The 15209-nt window shown below is 35.9% G+C and overlaps 1 protein-coding gene across 3 annotated transcripts; it reads right to left on the reverse strand.

The window, feature by feature from the left end:
- Nucleotides 1-3789: 3789 nt before the first annotated feature.
- Nucleotides 3790-6556, reverse strand: LOC121266599 (ribulose bisphosphate carboxylase/oxygenase activase, chloroplastic-like). Of its 3 annotated transcripts, none has more exons than XM_041170472.1 (7): nt 6340-6556; nt 5676-5992; nt 5346-5451; nt 5169-5254; nt 4585-5057; nt 4146-4427; nt 3790-4017 (listed from the first exon to the last, which is right to left on the reverse strand). In XM_041170472.1, exons 1-7 carry the CDS (start codon nt 6385-6387, stop codon nt 3908-3910), a joined length of 1422 nt encoding a protein of 473 aa, XP_041026406.1. In that variant the 5' UTR covers nt 6388-6556; the 3' UTR covers nt 3790-3907. The 3 variants fall into 3 exon arrangements, with proteins under 3 accessions (XP_041026406.1, XP_041026405.1, XP_041026407.1); XM_041170471.1 differs by having other exon boundaries at nt 5676-6066; nt 6340-6490; XM_041170473.1 differs by having other exon boundaries at nt 4125-4427; nt 5676-6066; nt 6340-6489.
- Between the last annotated feature and the right edge of the window lie 8653 nt (nt 6557-15209).

The following is a 15209-nucleotide window of genomic DNA, read 5'->3' on the forward strand; positions in this document are numbered from 1 at the left end:
ATCAACCCATGGAACTATAATATGAAATGTATGGAAGTTAGATGTGTGGAGCTAGGGCGATATGAGAGACATATGCATCAGTCAGTTGAAATGCGACATTACTAGTTGAATTAGAGGAATGTCAACTTTGGAATGTGGGCACATGTGAGTTGTTGGTAGCCAAAAAGCAACAGCTATCGAAGGCATTATAATGTATTGTGGGCTATTAGAGACATAAAAGGATCTCACAATCAACATGAGACATTGGTCAGGTGCCACAATAGTTTTTTTTTTTTTCATTTTCTCACGTCCCTCTCGTCCTTCCCCTTCCTTGGTCTTCGCCCTTCGCGGCAGGTAAGCATCTGTGTGTGTGTGTGTGCGCGCGTGTGTGCGTGCGTGCATGTGTGTGGAAAAGTGGGGATGATGCTATTGTCACCCAGCCGCGTTATCGCCCCTCACTGACAAATACACCTCTCTCTCTCTCTCTCTCTCTCTGAACTTTTCTCTCTCTCTTTGGGCTCTATGAGCTAGTGGGTGGAAAGGGATAAGGGCTAGGGGAAATGAAGGAAAAAGGGGGGGGGGGGGGGGGGGGGAAGACAATAGGGACACGTGGCTAGGGGTGCTACCCTATGGTACTGGCGAGGGTACCCCATTCTCGCACCCTACCCACCCAAGGCGAAGAAGTCCAAAGATCCAAAACCAAAACTAGACAAACAACAAAAAAGACTCAAAACCAACCGAAAACAATAATAAATCAACAAATCCATCTCTAAAACTACAGATCCATCATACAACAATTACAAACAAAGATAAAAAAATAAAAAATAAACTTAAAAAAATCGCAACTACTCCAGTAAGACCACGACATGGCCACAGGTCTGAGCAAAGAACCACAACCATGAATGGTCCGTGGGTCTCTTCGCAAAACCCACGACCATTCGTGGTCTTAGACTCATGGCCACACCGTGGCCCGTGGGTGTTTAAGACACTGTGTCTCACAATCACAACTCACAAGTTTCAACCTTTAAGAAAACAAAATGAAGAATAGGAGATGAGACTCAGAGATAATGGCAGAGAGAGGGAGGGAGGGAGGGAGGGAGAGAGAGAAGAGATGATTCTAGATTTAGGGTTTCGTTTACTTTATATATAATATTTAGCCTAAATTTCAAAACGTCGCTTTGGAAAATGACATTATTAATGCGGGCCCAACTTTAGCCCTGTCCCCACGTGGTTGCTTTGGTGCAAGCGGGGATCCAGCCACCCAAGCGGGAGGCAAGCAGACTAGTGGCAGGCTCCTGCCACCCACCCCTACATGTGGCGCACTGCTACATTAGTTTGTAACATGCCTCTACGTACCTAATATTTTTCTAATGCATTTCCCATTGAATACTAAGTAGAATCTCATAATCATTAAAATTAAATGATAAGAACTACAAAATTAAAATTCTTTTAGCCGTCGTAATTGACTTTGCTCTCCACGTGCTCCCTCTTATCATTAGCATTATTATTATTATTTTCTCGACAAGTTAAGTATTTTATAGATAAACTAAACGGTTACAAAGATATAAGATTTAGTGAGATGAGAGTCCCCAACAATTATCCCAAACACAACAAAAAACAGCACCGAAAAAAAATAAAAAAGCTGGTTATTAAGCCAAAAACTTGACTCCAACCCAATCCCACAAGGAGATGCTGCTTTAAAGTGGTTTTAATATAGTCTGATAAACAGACTATCAACCTACTATTAAAAGTCGTAGTCGAAAAGGGTGGGCTGCATTTTGTTGATTCGGTTCAACTGTAAGAGATTATCACGATCACATCGTCTTGATCACTAGTTAGAGAAAACAGGAACATAGGAGAATAGCAGCCTAAAGATAATCTGATACACCGGTAAAGGACCACCACTGATGGTGGTGGCACGTGCAGGACACGCACCGCACTAAGAACAAAATGAGCACACGGATCTGAAAGATCCGAAGCTGCTAGCACTGTTGAAGTCGCGCGTGAGCCACACTCGCCATTCGACTCGACAAACTTCTTCCATCGTCTGATATATTGGCAGCTGGGGATTCCTTTGGAGGAGACGCATGGTGGTCGGATATGGCTGGCGAGCAATAGGTCAGTATCTCTTGACACTATCATCGGAAAAAGTGATGGGAAAGTGGAAATAGACCTATACATAGGATCTAGGCGAGTGGTGGGGATCTCCTCCTCCCCGGACGGAGATACTGCATTGACGTATGTCGGGAGTAGAGAGAGCAAATGGACGCGAGAGAAAAGTAGCGAGAACAAGCAATCTTGATTTATTTTGGCCAATTCAACCTTAAAAGGAATTAAATGTCGATGAACAAGCACCTTCTACTGCATGAATATTAAATACGATACTGACGCGGCTCAACAAACTCAGAGTACCGCTACTTGTAATATTAACCTTCCCGTTGATGCGGCAAATATGCATTAATTATGAAAATAAACCTAAAAGTTCCAACCAATTACTACTAACATATGAATAATTATTAAAAAAAATAATTACAAGATTTTTTATAAAAATAAAATTTATAAATTGACGTAATTTGATATAAAACATAATTTAATTCTTTTGTATAAAATAAATTTGACGTTTTATAGTAGACTTAGTACTTCTCTTTTGATTTTTCAACAATTTTTTCTTAACAAAAATGTGCATTAATCTTTTCCAACTTCTGCCACTTCCTATTTTGCCTGATCATTTGGATTGAATATGACCGAAGATAAAAGAAACTTCAACCCTACTCTCCAAATCCAGCCACTTCCAATTTTTGAGTCGCATGGTTTGATAGATGATTGAAGATAAGGGACTGAAACTTCAACCCCACTTTCTGCCACTTCGAATTTTTGAGACATTTACATTTGAAAGATGATTGATTGAAGAAGATAAGGGACTGAAACTTCAAGCCGCACTTACCCAACTCTTAATTACCACATTTATGGACTAAAGTTGGACGTGACTTGACTGGGGTGACAAAACCTTAAAGTTATGTTAACATAATCTACTTTATAATAAGCCTAATCATTACAACAGCATGTGCTTGGAAGATATTTAAACCCATAGGTATCAAACAAATCGTAAGAGGAATAAACGACTGGCTTTTGAACAGTTTTAGTGCTTTTGTTTATTTATTTCATTTCAGCTTTCTTTATAGTTCCTTTAATTTTCTTTGGTTACCTTTATCCTGAAAGTCTCTTCTTTAGCTTGACCTAGAGGCATCTCTAATGCGTTGTTGACTTGAAAAATGCAACTTTTCCAAGAGTAAAATGCGTTGTTGACAGTTCATACTGCAGAGAGGCGTAGATTACATAATATACAAAATTGATAAGCAATAATCCAGTATTACCATTTTTCAATTTTGTATGAAGAATCGTGATAGTTTGCTGCAATGAACTGGCCTACATTTAAAAGATATACTAGTTGGGTGTCTCCGACATGTCAATTCAAATTTATTTTATTTTTTTATCGACACCGGTGTCCTGGAATAACGTCCCGACTAATCTCAAAGGTGCACAGCCCCTCGACAAGAAGTTTTCCGCAAGTGCATCTCGAGTAATTTAAAGGAAAAATCCCTCAGTCCAATAACTCCTAAAGATTATTTACACCCAAAAAGATTTGAACTTCAGACCTGTGGAAGCATATCCTCAAATCCAAGGCATTTACCACTTGAGCTTCAGTTCAGATCTTAGGGTGCCATGCCAGCTTTTGAGTTTATAGCATAAATATAAAAAATAAAAAATAAAAAAAAAATAAAAAAATTCTTTTAGTTTGAGAGTGCAGAATGCAATTTCAAAAAGTAAAAGAAAAAACAAGATTTCAAAAGAAATTTTAGATCAAAATACACAATCCTAAAACAATCACAAGAAACAGAGGTGGTTACAGCCATTCTGGGACCTAAAACTAATACAGGCAGGATCCGTCATCGCTCCTAGCTGTAGGATCAAAGTTTGCTGCAGATGGATCTGTGCAACCTTCTGGGACAGGAAGGCCAACCTGTTGTGCTGCTTTCCCTGCATCCAAACAATTTTTAAAGTCTTGTATAAATACCTCCTCTCAAGTGCTTGTTCCATCGTATATGATTTCCTAAAGTCAGATGCAAACATTTAATGTTCAAGAACTTTAGGTTCAAGGACCTAACCATAGAAATTTCCACGCTTGATGGCATCTTCATTTGCATCTCCGAGAGCTGCCTCCTTCAAATATTTGTCAGCCAATTGGACTCTCTTCACATTTTCCTGCTCTTGGACAAGCTTGCTTCCATACTCAAGGAGCTTCTCGAGACTCATTTTTGGTTGCTCAAATGTTGGGGGTCCCTCCTTTGAGTTCACAAGCCGTTTTCCAACACTTTCTACCCCCACACTTGATATCCATTTCCTCACTTCATCATCATACACTCTAGCCCTGAGGGCTCCAAAGAAGTCTGTACACGTAAGAAAATACAATGATATCAATCACTTGATTTTGATTCTCAAATTCAATAGCATATTATCATATCAACCTAATTAAAGAGAGTTTAAGTCCACTTTTTGCATGACACAAACATATTGAAAACTTTTCTAAGTTCCTGTCTACTTTACCAATGGACTGTCCGGGGAAGGTGTCCACGAGCTTCACTATGTCTTCCTTGGGTACACCGTCTGTCCGGAAGATACCGGAGCAGACTCCGATGCGGTCTTCTCGAGTAGGCGCCCAGTAGAACTTTTCCATACGACCATCACGGATGAGAGGAGCATATAATGTGGAGAAGTCATTGCCAGTGACTATGATAGGAACCCGGGGATTTTCTTCCTTGTTGTACATGCCAGGAAGCTGGACATTGGTTGGGTTATCAGCAATGTTCATGAGGGTCGCATTCACCATCTGATTGTTCACTGTGTATTGTGTTGTTCCACCAAGCCTACCGGCTCCTGCATCCAAGTCATTGATGAACAGGCAGCACATCTTTCCCTTCCTGATGATGTCAGCCGCTTCACGATATCTTTGCCTGATCAATTTTGCTGGCTCTCCAGCGTTCCCACTTTCTAATTCTCCAGCACTCATCATGATGGGGCTGCATATTCAGTCATTTGTGAAAGAGAAAACACCATACATGCTTAATGTCAATATTACAACATTAGAACGACAGACTAGAAAGAGAGATGATCAAAAGAAATTGACTCACTTGATTCCCATTTTGGCGAAGACAAGCTCACATTGAAATGACTTTCCTTGACCTTTGCCTCCCCAGATACCCAAGATGAGAGGAACCTGTCACAAAAAATTATCCAAATTTCTGAAAGATTTTGATAAACCATGTAACAAACACATTACTCGTACTCTGCAATATTCGACTACCAACCTTAATGTTTGGCAAGTTCAGGAAGTTCTTGGTGATGTGAACAACAACCTTGTCCATAAATGCAGGAGCAATGTAAAATCCATCCATGGTGTTATCAAGGTTGTATCTGGAAGGAAAATTCAATAGTGTTTTACGGTCAACATATAAGTTTAATCTAACTCAGATAATCAAAACAAGAACAAATTCACCAGATCCAGGCAATCACTAGAATCAATCTCCAATTTCTACGTCATTCGAGGTTTGAATTACTATGGTTAACGGAAAGATCCATCTGAGCAATTGCGAAAAAACTTATTGGAAATTCAACTAATCAAAATAAAAACAACTTACTGTCGAAGACCTGTACTAATGTAGTCGTAGGAGCTCATGACAGCATAGTGTGTCCCCGAACCCGTGGGAGCTTGGAAGAGAGTATCCACCATTCCTTTTCCTCTAGTAATGTCCTGCTGGTCGTCCGAGCTGTCAAAGGCGAGTCCTCCCCATCTGTCCTTTGAGGTCTGCTTCTGTTCATTGTACTCCGCAACGACCTTGAAATTACCAGAAGATATCCTCTTGCTGGTGATCTTGGATCTCACCCTCTTCAAGTTGTTGCCCAAGAATGCCGAACTTGGAACCGAAGTTCCGGCTCCTGAGCCATTCAATTTCAACTGCAAAAGCCATGACCTTTCCTTACACCCAATCAACTCAAAATAAATCCCTGATTCCATTTAAGTAATCCTAACTGGCCCAGAAAAGGAAAATTCATTGATATGTCTTTGTTATAGGAAAAAGAGTTGAACCATTATAAATGAGAATGACACAGAAATATATGTACATTTGAACCCTAAAGCAAAATGCAGGAGTGCATAAGAGACTGGCTGCACTCTCTAACGAAAACCACATAAAATATCAATAAAAAAGCGAGCAAATTCGAGAATGTATTCAGTGAAAGTAAAACACCAAGGAAATTGACTAGCATTCGTGATACTAAAAGGGCGGGAAAAACATTAAGTACCGGTGCTATGTTAATAGCTCCTACAGCTGGAACCGAAGCAGAAACCATTGATTGTAGGAGTTCCAGACAGACGGTTGTGACGAAGTGAGACGCTTTCTGGGGTAGAAGACGAAATCGAACTGCAACAGTTTTTGGAGTGATGCCTATAAGCTGGGGAAGAGAGTGAAGGCTGGGTGGGACTTTATAGCAGGATAGAGGCACGTATGTGTGCTTTGGAGTGTGGAGAAAGTGAAAGCGAAAGCAAAAATGGGAATGCTCTGGATTGGCTTACGAATTTCCTAACGGCCACACGAATGGGAAATGACTGTATTAATTAGGTGGCTCGATCTTGGGTGAGAAAAAGATTGGAGGTTGGTTGGTTTCTGGAATGTGGGCTTCTATACACTTCGACTGTATAGATTTGGTTACAGACAAAATGGAGGCTTCTCGTAAGTCAGGCTGGTTTGAGGTTCGGGTTTGAGGTTCGGTCCTCTCCACCCAAAATCAAGAACCAGAACTTTCCAATTTAAAGGATAAATTAAATTTGAGTTTTGTTATTTATGATCCAAAACATTACACATTATATTTATTTTTATTTTTATTTTATTTTATTCTTCTTAAATTAATTGAATTATTTTATTCATCATTCATATACCACATTTTGATAAGAAAAATAAAATAAAATAAAAAATTATATATGGTGTATGGTGTAAAAATGATGAATAGAATTTTTCATTAAATTTTATGCAACATATTGACATATGGGACGTCCTATGTTCAAGCATTTTTTTTTCCTTAAATAATTATGAGTTTGTGTTTAATTCCTCTTTTTTGGAAAAATAGATTGCGGTGATTTTATATTTATTTTTTCGAGTTCAACAAAGTTGGAATGGCAAAAACAGGAAACGTAATTAAGATACATTTTTTTTTTTTTTTCAATCCAAGCCGGCTGAGCTGATTTTATTTTTGTTAGAAGAGGATGGTGTCTAATTTTATTGATTAGAACTCACTTATGGCTAATGAATACTTTATATAAAGATGAGCAAATGGATTACAGAAATCCCAAAATAAGGCTCATATTAAAAACTATAATCTTTAATAAAATCTAGTTATAATAAAGATAAAAAAGAGAAATGAAATTAATGACACAACGTGGAAATTCCTATACGATCCAAAGAAAATATGCCACTCATGTGTTTAGGTAATTTATAAAAGGAGGAAAAACTTACCATGTTACCCATTGCGACGAAGGAAGCAAGGAAGTTATCTGCTAAGGTATTACCTTATTTGTATGCATGAAATATATCAAAGTGGAAAGCACATTTGAAATGAAGAATGCCATCTCAAATATTGAAATAGGACTAATTAAGGGGATGACAAATTATTCTTGAACTAAGTAATAATAAGAAGAGGGTCTGATCCCACAATAAGATCAATAATACTCAGTTGATAATATTTTGTAAAACCCAACTTCATGACAGAAAGTTCAGTATAAGTATTAGTACCAAAACCTCACATAATGCATGTTTATTAGTCTTAATTTTTTGAGTAGAAAGAACAAGATGAAATGCCAAATTGATTGACTCTCAGTACAACTCATCACCACCAAAACCAACGAGAGGAAGAAAAGCCAAATAATCTGAAATCGGGAAACTTCTACTGTGGAGACGATATATTACTCCTGTTCTTGTGGCAATTATTGAATTAGATGTAGATTGTTTTAGAATTTTGTAATCCGATCTACAAGACTTACATTTAGAGTGTTAGCATATATTTACCTATCTTAATTAAATTAGTGTCTTGTCTAAAATTTCAAACTAATGGATCTACATAGATTATAAATCATACATTGTATAATAGTCAAATATAAGATTTGGGTAATGTCTGTAAGACCAATTAAGTGTGATCAGTAAAATCACATAACTAGGTCATTGACACTTCTCTAGAAGCTCATGATTTAGGTTAGATCATGAACATTAGGGTTCAATTCATGTGTAGAGACTCATTAAAAAACTATGTAATTCAATTATTTTATGATAGGCAAAATTGAAATTCTGATATCGTATATAGGTTATGGTCCCCACTCTTGATTCATTCTTGACTCTACGCATCCCATCGCTATGAGTTTTTCTAGAGAGTGAATATTGAGCGTGGAAGACCATATCGCTACACTCCTCTCTCCAATGGTTACAAGTACGCTTTCTTTCCAAAATTTCTACATCAATTTGACAAGTGATCTTGACATATTCGGATTCTCCAAATTTCAACATGTGGTATAAGAGCCTCGTCATATTGTTGTGGAAATACAATTTCGTATTTTGTTTGAAAAATACGGTATCTTTTGCTTGTAAATACAATTTACAAGTTTTTTGACCGTTCAAAATTATATTTTGTTCGGTTTTGAGTGTTTGGGGGTGACCAAAAAGTTTTTCTCGGTTTGCTGTGGTGGTTGTCGTTGCTTAGGGTGGCCAAGGTTTTTTCCAATTTTTATTTTTATATTAAAAATAAGTGGCTACTGGAGGCACAAGAGGATGCCAGAAATGTCCTCATCGGCGTCCTTACGTTGAGATCTACTGGAAGGTGGTGTCATGTTGGCCAGAACAACGGCCGGGATAGTGACGGCACAATGGATGGTTTTCTACTACAATAAAATCGGGTCACATATCTTAATTTTCGGGTAGAGTTTTTTTCTTTGAATTGGACTTGCTTTGGGTTTGTATAAGGATTGGTCTAATTTCTAGGTCCAATCCTTAACAAGGATATAAGGTGAATTGGATTTGTATGAGGTTTGGATTTTGTGTGATGGTCTGGTCCATACGTTGGTAAGCTTTTAAACCTGTGTTTAAGTTCATTTGGCCAGATCATATCATAAGCTCATGCCCATGAGTTGAACTTGAACTGTTTCATAATTGACCTACTGACTTGGTTGACCAGGTCACCCGATTGACCCGAATCTGGATCCCGACTCAGATCCAACATAATAAAATAATACATTTTATTCTTTTAATCGTATTTTTTTAAAAAAATTCTTTGTTTCTCTAAATATTTTTATTATAGATATATTATTTAATATTGTCTTATTTATAAACATACTTATTTTCTTTTATGATATTTTGTGGCAATTCATACACGTGGCTTAAAGAAATTAAAATGATATGTCGCCTAAGTGACCTCTATCATGGAGATTTACTCCTTAGCCTAAAAATATAAAAGTTTTAATGAGTTGCATCGAGTTGCATATATATCCATGTCAATAACAAATTGGCCCAAAGAAAGATTGTTATTTAGCCAAGTTATAGATGGTATATGGTAGTTAAATATAAATTGTATAATTTTGGGATTAACATATGCATTCAATAGTTGACCTAAAAGAAGGCTATTGTTTGGTCACCCCAGACTTTATATTATTTAGTTACTTAGCCTTATTGGGGGAGGACCATTGCATGTTGTGATTATAGTCAAAAGACTTCATTGCAATGATGCACTAAGTATCTCATAAGGGCCCATTTTCATAAAACCATAAATTTTCTTTTAACTTTTTTTCATGTTGTCAGATTGATTTGTTGTTCAATTGGATTAAAGCTTGCATGACGATAATTATGGTGTTTATCATTTTCAATACTTTAAAATTGATGGGATAATTATTTATTGTGAGTTTCTTTTGTCAATACATGGTCTGAATACATTTTCAATATTTTCCAGTCTTAATGGATCAAATTTTATAAAATAGAAAGAGCATGTTACTATTGTTCTTGGGTATATGGATCGAAACTATGCACTTCGGGTTGATGAGCCTCCCAAGCCTACTAATAAGAGTTTTGCATATGAGAATGGGAGTGCTCTAATCTCATGAGTCTTATGATAATGGATCATTCTATTCCTGATTCTATTCGAGGTGCAATACCTGAAAAGGAAAATGCCGAGAAGTACCTAAACCAAATAGCATTCCAATTTGTTGTATCGGAAAATGTAGAAACAAGTAAGCTTCCTAGCTAACTTATCTCAAAGTAGTATAATGGCAAAGGGATTATAAGGGAGTATATTATGGAAATCTCAAATCTACTAGATTGAAAGCACTAAAGCTAGAGTTTTCTGATAAAACTCTAGTGCATTTCATTCTGATTTCTCTTCCTAAACAATTTGGTCCTTTTATGATTAATTATAATACAACAACTTGCTCATACAAAGGGAAGAAAGGTTGAAACAAAAAAGGATAAAAAGTGCTCACCTAGCAACTTTTTCTCATAGAAATTCAGACATCAAGAAAAGAAAGAGGAATGATAAAACTTAGGCAACTGCGGATGCTAGGACTTCATAGACAATTGTGCAACAAGAACATGATAAAATTTCTACCTGTTACTTTTGCAAGAAGGCTAGTCATGTGAAGAATAATTGTTTCTAGTATCAGAAGTGGTCTGTAAAGAAAGGTGATTATTCTATATTTGTTTGTATTGAAATTAATTTGGTTATTTTGCCACCTAACACTTGGTGGATAGATCCCGGAGCTAGTATATATTCACATAAATGTTACTATGTAGGATTACCTGAAATGTCGAAAACCTAGTGATATTGAAAATTTCATTTACTTGGGAGATGATAATAAAGTTAGTGTGGAGGTAATTGGAGTCTATAAATTAAAATTAGAGCCTGGTTGTTATTTGGATCTGGATGAAACTTTTTATGTACCGTCATTTAGACAAAATTTAATTTTTGTTTCTTATTTGGACAAATTCGATTATTCTTGTTCATTTAGATGAAATTTCAAAAATCCAGTGATGTTGAAAATTTCATTTACTTGAGAGATGACAATAAAGTTATTGCGGAGGCAATTGGAGTCTATAAATTAAAATTAGAGCTTGATTGTTATTTGGATCTGGATGAGACTTTTTATGTACCGTCATTTAGATAGAATTTAATTTTTGTTTCTTGTTTGGACAAATCCAATTATTCTTGTTTATTTAGAAACAAGAAATTCAGTCTTTTCCAAGATTCAAATATTATTGGTACTGTTTCTTTAATTGATAATATTTATTTGTTAGACTTGCATGCCTCCCACGTAAAGACAAACGAAACCTTGCATGTAAACAATTGTGATACAAAGTGAAGATTAACCAATGAGAATTCCTCTGTATTGTGCCATAAGCTTTGTGACATATCTCGAAAGAGAGAATTGAAAGGCTAATAGAAATTGGAATTCTTGGTCCTTTTGATTTTTTAAATTTTAAAATCTATGTTGAATGTATAGAAGGAAACAAACAAATATAAGGAATAGACCACTGATATTTGTGGTCCATTCCCTAATGCATCTTGGAGTGATCAACGATATTTTATCAGTTTTATAGATGGTTATTCTAGTTACGGGTGTCTATTTTTTATACATGAAAAATCAAAAGCACTGAACGTTTAAAGCTTATAACATTGAAGCTGAATATCAACTGGATAAGAAAATTAAGGTCGTTAGATCTGACCGTAGTGGTGAATACTATGCTAGATATGAAAAATGAGGTGAACAACTTCCTAGGCCTTTTACGAGGTACTTAGAAGAATGTGGCATCATTCCTTAATAAACTATGATAGGGACTCCACGCCACAATTGTGTAGCTGAAAGATGAAATTAAACACTAAAATATATGGTTAAGAGTATGATGACTCATTCTTCTTTACCAGAGTCACTGTGAGGAGAGGCCATAAAAACTGCAGTTTACATTCTCAATAGAGTACCTAGTAAAGTAGTAGCTAAAATCCTTTATGAGCTATGGATTGGAAAGAGGCCTAATATTATGTGAAATACCTAAGTACCCTTGTGTATTTACGCAGTAGAAATATTTATCAATTCACTCAACAAATTTGTTTGATCTCAATCTTGCAATTATTTAATCAAATGAACATATAAAAAGTAAATAAATTACATGAGACAACAATTAGTATCGAAGGGAAACCCTTTAAAAAACTCTTTAAACGAAAAACCTTACGGAGCAACCAAACCCAAAAAAGTTAATTTTATTATTTGAAAATCAATTACAAGTAAAGCTCAATTATAAAACTTTTGTCAATTGACACTCTTGACCAGACAAATGACCCATTTGTCTTCTATCGCAGTAGCAACCAGAACCTCTGACGATCTTCAAACATTGACTTTTCTCCTAAAACTCCAGTTGTTGAAACTCGACTAATCATCTCCAACATGGAGCACGATCACAGTCTTTGAGAGAAACAATATGAAAATTTTCTAAGAAATTTTCTCACTAAAATATGCACTTGAAAGTACTTTAGAAAATATCTGGATTTAAATCTCTATAGATCCTAACCAATAGGATCCCTTAAATAAACAATCTAAAAATCAATTCTAATTGCAGTAGGATTCTGTTGACAGAACAAATCTAATAGGAGTTCGATCTGTAATAGAATTTTGTTGATGGGCTCAATCTGTTAGGACTTTCATGTGCAGTAGGAATCTGTTGAAAGGAGAATTCTGCTGGAAAACAATTCCATTTACACGCTGAGTCTTATTATAAGATATATATTTCATTTAACTGGATAATTTCAGACTCATTGAAACTTTTATAATTTGGTGGGTAATTCCTAAAACCAATCTGTCTAGAAGACCTCTCTTGACGAAATGTTGACACCTACGATAACTCTTCACTACAATAACAGACTTTAAATCAGCCTCTTCTCTGGATAGGTGCAGATTCATTAGGACTCGATTTTTTCACTTATGACTTATCTAAACAATTTCTAATACCTCTTAGATAAACTTAATATTTTTATAGATAAAGTCAATAAATAATTTACGTTCATCCAAAATTAACAACTTAATGATAGAATAAATTCTATCATTTTAGTCACTTAATCCTATACAAACTTATCAACTTAGCCACTTAGTCCTAGCCAAACTTTTACATCTACATTACGCGTTTTCATGTTTGGGTTGTCTAGTTGAGGCTAGAGGCCTAAAGGAATAGGGACTAAAAAACAGTTAGCTACTACTTTATTGGATACATTGAGAAATCGAGGGGTTTCAAGTTTTTATTGCCCTTCATCTAATACCATTATTGAGACTGATAATGCCAAATTCATTGAGGATATTCGGGATAGTGGGAGTACGTAACCAAAAGATATTATATTTGAAGATGAACAAATATATTCCTCTGACAAATACTGAGGGTGGTGAGGTGGTCATATTTGTCATAGTACAAGATTCAGATGCAAATCATCAAACCATTCTTGGGTTGCCTCTTACTAATATGGAAGAACTTGAATAGCCTTAACGTGAAGTGTCAATAAGGAGATCAAATAAGGAGATGAGATAAACAATTCCAGATGATTATAGTGCTTATCTCCAAGAACATGAGCTTGATATAGGGTTGGAAGATAATCCAATCTCTTTCAATCAAGCCAAACAAAGTGTTAAATCCTAAAAGTGGATGGGTGCAATGCTAGATGAATAAAGTCTATGAAGGACAATGACATTCAGGACCTTTTCAAATTACCTTAACAACTTTAAACCAACTGGTTGTAAATGAGTTATCAAAACCAAGCGAGACTCTAAAGGTAATGTCGAGAGGTATAAAGCACATCTAGTTGCAAAATACTTTACTCAAAAGGGAGGCATTCACTATAAAGAGACTTTCTCTCTAGTTTCATCGAAAGACTCTTTTGGAATCATTAGACACTTGTAGCTCATTATGATTTAGAGCTTCATTGGATGGATGTAAAGATTGCTTTTCTCAATGGTGACATTGAGGAGAATATATATGATCCCATCAGAGGGCTTTGAGAATGATGAATCAAGTTATTTGGTTTGCAAACTGAAGAAATCCATTTATGGTTTCAAGCATGCATCTCACCAATTGTATCGACAGTTTGATCGAGTAATTTGCTCTTTTGGGTTTAAGGAAAATCTTGTAGATTAATTATTTGTCATAAGATCAATGGGAGAATCTATATAGTTTTTCTGCTATATGTCGATGGCGCATCCTACTGGTAAGTAGTGACATAGGTCCATTACATGAAACCAAGAAATTTCTTTTGAAACACTTTGAAAGGAAAGATCTTTTTGTGGCATATTTTGTGATAAACAAACAGATTCGTCATGGTAGATCACTTGGTATAGTTGGTTTATCACATAAGGTATATGTTGAGAAAATACTAAGTAGGTTTGGCATGTAAAATTGTACATTTGGAGATGCATCTATTGCAAAAGGTGAAAAATTAAGTTTGCTTCATTGTCCAAAGAACAATATTGAAACGAAACAAATGGAGGACATCCATTATGCATTAGCTATAGGGAGCCTTATCTATGCTCAGATCTACACATGCCCAAATATTGCATATGCAGTTGGAATGCTTGGCAGATATTTGAGCAATCCAGGCATGGATCATTGGAAAACTGCTAAAAGTGTAATCTGGTACGTGTAAAGAATAAAAGACTACATGTTCACATATCAAAGGTCAGAACATCTAGAGATTATTGGGTTCTCGGACTTCTATTTTGCTGGTTGCCTCGATAGTGGGAGACCCAATTCAAGTTATGTTTTCATGTTAAATGGGGCAGCAATGTCGTCGAAAAGCGTTAAACAAATGTTTACAGCTTCTTCTACCTTGGAAGCAGAATTTATTGCTTTCTCTGAGGTATCCAATCAAGCAATATGGTTACGGAATCTTATCATCGGACTTCGAGTAGTGGATTATGGAGAATCCACTAAAAGTTTATTGTGATAATAAGGCTGCTAGTTATATTCTAAGAATGATAAGAGTTCATCAAAATCTGAGTACATTCATATAAAGTTTCTTGTTCTGAAGGAAAGAGTTCAGAATCATCATCTATTAATTGACTACATTAGTACAAATTTCATAGTTGTGGAAACGCTTACTAAGGGTTTACCACC

This window comes from Juglans microcarpa x Juglans regia, chromosome 5D (assembly GCF_004785595.1).
Source record: "Juglans microcarpa x Juglans regia isolate MS1-56 chromosome 5D, Jm3101_v1.0, whole genome shotgun sequence".
NCBI classification, from domain to species: domain Eukaryota; kingdom Viridiplantae; phylum Streptophyta; class Magnoliopsida; order Fagales; family Juglandaceae; genus Juglans; species Juglans microcarpa x Juglans regia.